Source organism: Oncorhynchus gorbuscha, linkage group LG14 (assembly GCF_021184085.1).
Source record: "Oncorhynchus gorbuscha isolate QuinsamMale2020 ecotype Even-year linkage group LG14, OgorEven_v1.0, whole genome shotgun sequence".
NCBI lineage: Eukaryota > Metazoa > Chordata > Actinopteri > Salmoniformes > Salmonidae > Oncorhynchus > Oncorhynchus gorbuscha.
In genome coordinates this window covers 54,218,701-54,229,234 of record NC_060186.1, presented here as the reverse complement: position 1 = coordinate 54,229,234, position 10,534 = coordinate 54,218,701, and the positions used below count along the sequence as shown (strand labels likewise).

At 42.3% G+C, this 10,534-nt stretch overlaps 1 protein-coding gene across 6 annotated transcripts; it reads right to left on the bottom strand.

Moving 5' to 3' along the window:
* Positions 1 to 144: 144 nt before the first annotated feature.
* LOC123995122 (zinc finger protein 512-like) lies at positions 145 to 8,568 on the bottom strand. 6 transcript variants are annotated; one of them, XM_046298489.1, is made up of 15 exons: positions 8,538 to 8,568; positions 7,546 to 7,705; positions 7,230 to 7,285; positions 5,336 to 5,394; positions 4,915 to 5,237; positions 4,160 to 4,810; positions 3,808 to 3,932; positions 3,626 to 3,712; positions 3,449 to 3,547; positions 3,087 to 3,254; positions 2,604 to 2,798; positions 2,396 to 2,497; positions 2,216 to 2,278; positions 1,932 to 2,030; positions 145 to 1,775 (listed from the first exon to the last, which is right to left on the bottom strand). In XM_046298489.1, the coding sequence occupies exons 2-15, from the start codon at positions 7,676 to 7,678 to the stop codon at positions 1,350 to 1,352; spliced, it is 2,586 nt and encodes an 861-aa protein (XP_046154445.1). In that variant the 5' UTR covers positions 7,679 to 7,705; positions 8,538 to 8,568; the 3' UTR covers positions 145 to 1,349. The 6 variants fall into 6 exon arrangements, with proteins under 6 accessions (XP_046154445.1, XP_046154443.1, XP_046154442.1 ...); XM_046298487.1 differs by having other exon boundaries at positions 8,431 to 8,564; XM_046298486.1 differs by lacking the exon at positions 8,538 to 8,568 and adding an exon at positions 7,888 to 8,519.
* Positions 8,569 to 10,534: the final 1,966 nt, after the last annotated feature.

Below are 10,534 nucleotides of genomic sequence, written 5' to 3'. Positions count from 1 at the left end.
CTAAATATTGCCTTAGTGCATGGCTGCGGTACACCTTTCCTGCCACAGGTGGGGCCCGAAGTGGATACAACCAGAGCTCATTCAACACATGCAGGCATTAGTAGAACACTGTTTACTGTGTAAGGCAAGAAGGGCGAAAATGAGTAGCATTATGTTAATATTTTATTTCACCTGTTGATATAGCGAACACTCCTGGTAGTTAAAAATAGCAGCGAATTAGGCCTACAGTACTTCTAAAAAAAAAGTATAATGCATTTTGTTTTCTAAAACTTGAAACAATAGATTTTCCATGAATAAAAATGTACACAAATGTGGAATTGAAGTGTAATACTTTTCATTTTTTGACAAACAACAGTTGGTTCAAAACAGTGAAGACTGAACACAATATTGGCCGGTAGACTCAAGAAGCAGTCTAATGCCAGACAACAAATTAGGGCACACTTGTCACCCTTCACAAGGTTGGGTTATGGGAATGCCTATCGTTCAACTGAGCACTTAATTTCATTCAATATAAAAGTGCATGCGTAATGCCTCTTGTTTTGGTCACAGGAATCATGGACCTGAGCAGAGCCTTTGAACGTCTTACGTCGATTTGAAAAGGCATCAAATAGATAAAACCTATCGTTAACATCATGTGTTAGGGATCACTTAAAATGTCCATGGGCCAGTTCATTATTCAATACTAAATAAAATAGAAATGAATCTACTCAAAACCTAACTTGAACAGAAGTGCGTGCACTGACAGAAATATCAACAGAAGAATAAACTAAATACATTCATACATCTGCAGAAACAGTACAGGGCCACACAGGAAGTAAATGAAATGACAACTGCACCTATTTCCATCTGGACTGTGTACATCAACAAACAATGCAGTGTTAAAAACATCACGGACAACTATAACCGACAACCACTGTATCTCAAATGTATCCTGTGTTATCATATCACTATCCAATATATAAAATACACACTACATTAACACCACATGCTATTGGTTAAATATGCATTGTAAAGAAGAGGTCTGATAACAAGTAAGGTATAATAAAGGAGTCGTATGAAATAATAGATCCATACACTAGGCACAGTCTGAATCGAGGAGCACAAGCCAACACATAAGCACTTGTCAAAATAGGGGTTAAAAGATTAGTCTAAGTAAGCATGTCAGAAAACAAAGAGTTATCAAACTTATTAAAATAATAAAACACATTAAACGTTGGCTAAGATGACCTCATAGTTACAGTTGAAACACAGACTACACATCCCAGGACCAATGCACTTCTATCTGAATGTTCTGTAACGTTGCACCCTCCTGACCAGACCCCTGATCTGAAGTCAGGTGATTGGACGAACTAGGGGTTGCTTCTGTGTTGCTTGGCGACATCGGGGTGGGTCTCGATGATACTGGGTCTCTGCAGTGCCCATTGGTCAACGTCGTGTCTCTGGCCATCAAGCTCCTCTGTCTCTGAATCGCTGCTGGAGCTGCCGCTGCTGCTACTGCTGGAGTGGTCACTGCCAGTGAAGTCATAGCAGTCCTTCTCCTTCCCTCTCCCCTTCCCCCTCCTCTTTCCTTCTGCTGCCTCAGGGTTGGTCTGCAGGGCTGGCTCGGGCACCGCTGGTGGAGGTCCAATCGGCATGTCCTGCCAGGGCTCCAGGACAGGGGTGAAGACATGGAGGGTCTGGTGCTGAACAATGGGGTCGTCCACGGTGCTGTTCTCCTTGGTCTTGGCCTTCAGAACCTTAAAGTTCTTGGATTTTGAGGTCACCGCAAACCAGTCCTAAGAAAACACAGGACAAAGGAAATGAGCATTGTGTGCCACCAAAACTCACTACAATGTATTTGTGCAATACTGTATTCATATGGCAAGCAATTATAAATTCATAAGATAGAGTAGGTCATCAAGGTGGTGAAAAGTCCTAAATACATTTCTGACCTGGGAGTGGACAGAGTTGATGTGGTACTTCACCCCACTCTCAGAGTTAAACTCTTTCTTACAGATCAGGCATTTATATTTCCCTGCTTCAAAGTCCCCCTGCATTGAGAGAGACAACATTTGGTTGAATTAGATGCTTAATAATGGGTTACATTTCTGCTAAAATTAGGTTTGAATGCTAAAATAAAATGTTTCAGCTGAATAATTTTCACAGTATTCTGGATACGTTGCAGTACTTGGAAGTGAAAGAGAGGGGAGCAGTGTGGGGAAATCTATTCCGTTACCCTTCCGCAGAGCCCAAGGTGAGCCTTCAGTCCAGACACGCTGGTGTACACCGAGCCACAGCCCTGAGGGAAACCAGAAAGCTTCCCAGTCACAATATAAGCAAAGTATAGTACAGAGAGTAAAATCTCTACTGTAGGCAATATGGGATGAAAGATCATTTAGAGACGTATGGTTCGTACCAGGTTTGGGCACTGCACTTTCTTTTGCAGCTTCACTTCATTTTTCCACTTTCGAAGGACCTCCTGACTGAAGGCAGGCAGCCCTGGGCGTGCATATCTCAGCTGTGGAACCCAACAGAAATAATGGTTAATCTGGAGGTCAATGTTCACACAGGAATAGATACATGAGCACAGCTCTAAGACCATCTTAGTGTTGAAGATCCCTCGCCTTCTTATCGTCGGGGACCAGGTCCCCGATGACCTTCCTCTTGGGCCACTCCTTGGCCAGCTCGTCATTAGCAATCTCTTGTAGGTGGAAAACAGCCACCTGGGCTGACATGCGTTTGACCCGGCCGCTGGGTGTCCTCTCAGGGTTGGGCTCTCTCTGGGCCTTCACCTCATCCTCCTCCACATTCTGGGGCACCTGCGGGGGAGAAGGAGACAACTGTCTATCATCTCCCACTCAAGCAAAGTTCAAATAAATGAGACTAAAAAGAGACTCAAAGGAATGGGGTCTTCTGGGAGAATGAGAGGGTGGATATACTGAGAAAAATGTGTGACATTGAAGTTGCAAGGATGTAACTGCTACAGATTGTATGCACAATGGCATGTTGTGTGATGGAACGTCTCCCAGTGAATTGTAACCTTGAAAGACCAGCTGTCTTACTAGTGGAGAAGTGTATACTGTAAACGCAGTGCAATGGAAACTCACTGGTGCGTGCTCTGACTTGAGGTGGTACTCCAGGCCTGCCTTAGACTTGTAGACCTTGCCACAGTGTTGGCAGTTGAGAAGCAGCTTCTCCAGCTCAGACTCCTCCTTCCCACACTTCTTCATGTGGTACAGGTAACCCATGATGCTGGTGAAACTACCAGTACAGCCCTGTAATGTAACATACAGTCTTTAGAATGGAACAAAATCTTTAGTTCCCCTGCACCAACAATGTAGTCTCAGAAATCCCTGGCCTGTCAGAACATTGCGGGAGGCAACCCATCTGCCTAGGAAGACTACAAACAATGGGTTAAGGTGAAATCTGTACTACAATTTCAGATACAGATGCCAGCAAGGAATCATACCTCTTTCGAGCATTTTAATTTGCCCATCCGTTTCAGCACCTTCCTCAGTTTTTCCTTCATGGATTGGTCATCCAGGCCATTTATGTCATCTGGCGAGGGCTGGAAAAACAAGACAGTTAACACCAATGTCAACATGAAACACACCAAAACCAGCTTCAGATGGGAGAATGGCCTTACCAGGTTATTGTGGTCTGCCATGATGTGGTACTTCATTCCAGTGGAAGATTTCAGTTGTTTCCCGCATTGCTGACACGTGAAGGGATTCTACAAAAAACATATTAGTTTAGTTTTTGAAATTCAGTTGAACCAATGTGAGTGCAACATGAGAGGCTGTTATTGTGAGGATGGTGCAGATTCACCACTCGGCAGTTCTCCATATGTTTCTTCAGTCCCTCCACAGTCTTCCTGCTCACACTTTTACACTTGGGGCACGTGACTCGCCCTTTCCCCAGGATCATCAGCTGCCACCTCTCCTCTTGACTTCCTGTTCCACACAGGAAGTAGTTTAAAAAAATAAATAAACATAGGATAAGGAACAATCCCTACTCCATTACTATGCAATTCTCAAAGAAAAACGTAACATCATGCTAAAACAAAATTTTTACTAGAGTAATTACAGTGTTATTACACAAGCATATGATCAACAACTAAAGTGTTGCCAGAGATTATATCTATGGTGACATTGCATTTGCTAATCCTTTGTCCTCTCACCTGGGGGGTAGACAGGAGGTTCTTTCTTGGTTGTGAAGGTGAAGACTTTAGATTTCTCTTCCTCGGACGGCTCTGCTGGGTGACTGTGACTGCTCTGGATAGCTACACCTCCAATAGAGTGACTGCTATGGACATGTCCACCTACAACAGAGTAACTGCTCTGGACAAGTCCACCTCCAATAGGGTAACTGCTCTGGAGATGTCCACATCCAATTGAGTGATTGCACTGGACATGTCCACCTCCAATCGAGTGACCGCTTTGGACATGTCCACCTCCAACCGAGTGATCGCTTTGGACATAGCTATGGACATGTCCACCTCCATGCAAGTGACCGCTGTGGATGTGGCTATGGACATGTCCACCTCCAACCGAGTGACCACTTTGGACATGGCTATGGACATGTCCACCTCCATGCAAGTGACCACTTTGGATATGGCTATGGACATGTCCACCTCCAACAGAGTGACCACTTTGAACATGGCTATGGACATGTCCACCTCCAACCGAGTGACCACTTTGGACATGGCTATGGACATGTCCACCTCCGACTGAGTGACCACTTTGGACATGGCTATGGACATGTCCACCTCCGACTGAGTGACCGCTATGGACATGGCTATGGACATGTCCACCTCCAACAGGAACTGGAACTGCATCAAAGGAAACATTCAGCATGAACTAAAACTTGAATACCTGTATGTAAGAGAAAGAGTCATAAAAGAAGAGATTGATGGTTGCAAGATACAATAACTACCTGTGTGTCTCACTTCCGGAGGGAAATTTGTAACAGAAGGTGCTCCGTTGTCCACCTCCACTCTCCGCATTTTCTTCATGGCAAAATCGGAGGGTGGAGGTGGTTCCTGACCCCGGCCCTGGGCCCTGCCTGTGTCTGGAGCCTGGTTGGGCCAACAGTCTTTAGCCACCAGCCTGTGAGGCAGTCTGGCAGAGGGAGGTGGAGGGGGAGGCAGCTCCCCGTTGGCTACAGCCAGGCTGGAAGACACCACGGAGCAGCAGGACGTCTCGCTGGTTGAATCCTCCACACCAGAGCCCAGGGAGACATTCTGCAGATCCTCGTACCTAGAGGATTGAAAAGGTAGGAGTTGATTTCATTACACTGATGGGTGTGACAATTGATAGAAATGGACAATAAAAAATAAAAAAGGAAACTCATTTACCTTTTTCTGCCATATGTTCTTTTCATTTTTTGAGCCACCTGGGCATGGGGGTCATCATTCTAGAATATTCAATTAGAGAACTGTAAAGCAGATACCCAGTGTCCTACAGTACCTTACATGGTTGTATTGTGAAAACTGCAATAAGGACCATCGTACTGGAAATTAATGTAGAAGTGCTTAAAGCTCAATCATTTGTCGATCATCATATGATTGTCGTTATTTCAGTTTCATATTGAGGACTGGAATAGTGCACCCATTCTTTGGCCAGAACACCCATAATGGCCAAGTAGAACTGAAACAAAATACTGTATTATCCTAGTCAAAAAAATCCTACAGGGTTCCAATAAATAAATCCTTTTAGAATCCAATAGAAAATACTATCAGATTTTGGAACGAATCCTATAGGATTTCAATAGGACTGGTTCCAAAATCTGATAGGATTTATTTATTGGAACCCTGTAGGATTGTTTGACTAGGGTACATTTTTTATTTTATTATTATTTTTATAGGACAGATGCATGTACATATATGGAGATAGATATAGAGAGGGGTAGAGAGTGGTTGAGGACACAGTCGACGGAGGACATAATCCTATAGGAGTTCAATAGAACTGGTTCCAACATCTGATAGGATTTTTCTATTAGATTCTAATTTGATCCTTGCATTAGAATCCTATAGGATATAAATGTTTTTGTCTCCTATAGGATTTCTATACATTTTGTAGAAGGAATTGTATAGATATGTACATTACATTCTAAAGGATTATCCTCAAAACTTGGCTATATATTTGATTTACACTATAGCTAACTTGGCTGCTTAACATATGGAGCACCGACCCTCCAACTCATTCATAGCTTGTTCTCCATCTTCCTTTTAAATAGGGAGCCAATTTGTTTTCAGCACTTTTATTTCCATGACTGATCTAAACTCATTTTCTCATGGCTCGGTCTCTCTGCAGCAGACATATGGTGAGCAATATATTGGGACTATGGAGTCGCAATAAAAGGTACAACCCTGGGAGCGAAGGAGTTGGGGGGGGGGGGGGGTCCCCTTTAATGTTGGTTCTTCTTTTCATTTCCCAACATAAAGATGTCAAGGGAACATTCTCTGTTTTGTATGCATAGCTGACTATTATATATCAAAGTAAAGAAATGCTCATATATTTGTGCCCCGTGTAAAGCGTGGCACTTGCAAAGCCAGGGTTGTGGGTTTGATTCCCACGAGGTACCAGTATAACTACTGTAAGTCACTCTGGATAAGAGCGTCTGCTAAATGACTAAAATGTAAATGTTACTGTACCTAAAAATGTATTTTCCTTCTACTTTTTAATTGCATATAAGCAATGTAAAGATGCTGTGCATTCTAAGGGGGAAACTCCCTAAAATCTTGTGTTATTGTAAAACTGTATATAGCATTGTATGTCATATTGTAATGTCAAATTCAAAGACAGGAAGTTGAATGAATAAGTGTGAGTTATGAGTTTTTTTTTTTAAGGTGTACTTTACTGGTGGTCTTACTGCAAATGAACACGCAACCTTGAATCACTCCCATATTGTGGTGGTGAATAAAACCAAAATGAATATAGAATTGCTGTTTCCGATCAACGAAAATGTTGTACTTAATGTTGTAGTATAGTACTGGAACAAATTACATCAAACTATAATTTAATGGGTTCAATTAAGATTTTTTTTAAAATAATAGGCTTCTGATTGGGTTGACAAAACCCTACAATACTCATCAAAAACCTATAGGATCATATATGATTGATTTTGTTTTCCAAAAGGGAAAAAGTAGTCCAATTACATTCTGATAGAGGGGACACAAAATCCTATAGGATTCTGTTGGAAAAATGACTCATCCAAAAGGATTTTTTGACTAGGGTATTTATTCTTACCTTAGGTGGAGCACCAATCATACTCATCACACTCATATCTGACATCCTCTGGATAGCTGTTGGATGGGCACATTTTCATTAGTTAATCTCTTTTCAGACAAAACACTATTAAAAAGAGAGTTTCCGAGACAATTTGCATGGAATACATAAATGGAGACTACACAGGCAATAATAATCTAGATTAAAGACATTTGAAATTGCAACTGGCCAGAGACAGACTTGGACAGAATGTCATTTAGCATGTCATTTAGCTCTAAAGTTTGCTCAGTAAACTGACAATTTGTCAAACATCTAGTGATAATTTGGTGACATTTACCTGGTAGTGGAACACCACTTTTTTGTTTTGGCTGTGAAGCCTTCCTCTTCCTTGGAACATATGATGGTGACATGCTTCCCTGTGTGTGATGATGAAGTTGATGATGATGATGGTGATGATGATGATCATCCATAATTGCAGCAGACCTCGCCGATCAGTACTGCAACACATAACACAACACCAGGCCTGAATTATTCAGACATATAGTGCATGCAAAATGCATCATCCCTATCACATCATTGTCAAAAGGGCTTCAATATTATTTAGTCTGGAGAACATCTATTCTGGTAGTAGGCCACTGTATTTTGACGTGCATAGAATAAAAAAAATGACGTGGCATACCAACCCTTATGAACACAGGATTAGCCCGTGTGTTAATCCAAAGGTAATATGAGCTCCTTGATTCTGTTTGATTCAGCTCAGCAGTGCAACATTGTAGCCTACTCGAGCAGTGTAGCAGTAACAGTGTGTGATCGGAGTCCCAGCCACCATCATTGTCCACCACGGATAGCCACACAAAAAAAGGGAAACGCTTGCCTTGCAGCAAATCTACACTCTGGATGCTGATACAATGTAAGCATTATAACCGTGCACTAAATGCGCACAAACAACTTGGCTACAATGGCTTGCTACTGATTTTGTTTGATACACTCACATTGTGAAATGTCTACCCGTACAGTACACTCCCATTAGCAAGGTTAGCTGCCATTCCTCCCTGTTTTAGTCCCCCCCTGTCATTTTCCCCGACAACGACCCGCCTAACAAGTCTTTGCATCGACTCGGTTATTCGAATAGATGGCTATGCTGAAAATTTCAATAGGCTATCTACTTGTGAAAAATATTGACTAGACAAACAGTACAGTATCAATTATCTATATTCCATACCCTACACGAGATTACTTCATTCCCGAAACGCCCTCTTTGCGGAGACAACAAATGAGATTCCCATCTTATTCACCACGACTGGAGCAAAGATTTTTTTTATAACTAACCCAAGATAGACCACAGCCTGTCGTTTCCACCGGGAGCAAATTGATCATAGTGGGTAGAACAAGCAATGAGGTGGGCAGTGACAAGCACGAGCTAGCGAGATCCTATTGGCGCGTTTTAGCACGTGGTTGCATATTTCCGTTAGGGAACATTTGTTATTTGAAGTGCGCATGTGCAATACGTTAACTCGCCCTTGCACTCCGAAACAAAGCATTTTAAAAAACTTTGACAAAGGGTCGAGTCTACAAAACTTTGTCCATTCTGTTCGTAAGGGATTCTAGTTTTGAAAACAGAAAACTGTATTGAAGAATACTGTATTGAGATAAAATGTTTCATCAATGAGAAAATGAGCTAAATCCATCTCGCTCCATCTTCTCCCACTGCCGGCTACTGAGCTTCCTCTTATCACCATATTTGGTGATGAGTGGAAACGCCAACCGGATGCTTCAGCATTATATATAAAATTAAACATCTGGCTCATTGTTATGTCTGTGACTATAGCCTCTGCGGAGTCGGGCCGAGTCCACAACAACCGTATGTTCCGGTTTTCAGGGGAAATGGAAAGAAAGCCTGTGACGCGACTTCCGGGTTTGGACGTCTTTGAGAGGCTCAAAACCCCAATGTATCATGTGTAAATTGTGACTGACTGACTGATCTACAAATAATAAAGAGTCTTTATTTATGATGCTAGGTGATTTGTATATCAGTCAGTCAGCAGTTGCCTGCAGTTGATTTTATTCTCTCGAACACGACCAAGGCAACATCCATCTTAAATCCTCCTCCACATTTACTGGATTGGTTGAACAGCCAGAAGAGAACCTCCCCCAGCATTTCCCCCTTCTCATCAAGTCCAGTATCTCTAAGACATGGTTCCCCAACTGGCGACCTGCAGGACGAATTTGGCCCAGGGGCAGTGGCGACCTGTCATTCAGGGCAGGTGCAGCAGAGCCCCACATTTTTTGCTTGCCTGTTTTGCATGTTATTTTGGCATTAAACGTGTCACATATCACTTTGCAAACAATGTAAAAAAAATATATATAACTGAGTTAATAAAGTTGAATACAAACATGGTCTCTTTTTTGTTTTCTTGAGTAAGGGAGCTCCAAAATGCAGATGTTACAGCCTAGCTCACATTTCTGTGGTGGTGGGGCAAGCCAGCAGAGAATACGGAGCGTTGCGCCGTGATCGGCTCAGTGTTCTGTTACTCATGGGGACACTACGTCAATGCCAAGTCTAATGGTAGAGCTCGAAGATTCAAGCCCCCTGGGTGCTGCCATAGGTTTACATTAGAAGTGCCCATCCAAGAAGGCTCAAGGTCAATGGCCACAGATAAAATTACATCAAATCACGTTATATCTACAGTAGCTTTGATTGGACTGATCATGTCAACATCATACTTTCAAAATCATAGGTAGCAGTCATCATCATGAATAAAGTTGACAATCTACTGGCAAATCCTTTTAAATCCTTGTTATATGAAGAGAAATAATGAAGAGAAATTCTAGATAAAACGTATCAGTGCTCATCTGCCATTGAACATAAACATTACAAGTTGGAAATCGCAAATTCAACAATTTGGGCTCCTGAGTGGCATAGCGGTCTAAGGCACTGCATCTCGGTGCAAGAGGCGACACTATAGTACCTAATTTGAAACCAGGCTGTATCACATCTGGCCATGATTGGGAGTCCCATAAGGCAGTGCACAATTGGCCCAGCGTTGTCTGGGTTTGACCGGAGTAGGCCGTCAAATGTAAATAAGAATTTGTTCTGAACAGACTTGCTTAGTTAAATAAATAAAAAATATATAATTAAAACAATGAGTGGTTTGGAAGGAATCATTGGCTAACTGCAAACATTGAAGGAAATCATTCAGTGGAGTGGCTGTGCAGTCCCAAGTCTATAATTAAGGGTCTCTTTTCCTAGTTTAAAATGATAAACATTCAACATTGGCCATGCAGTCAGTGAAGCATGATTTGTGCCGCGCTCAAAACAACTGTTA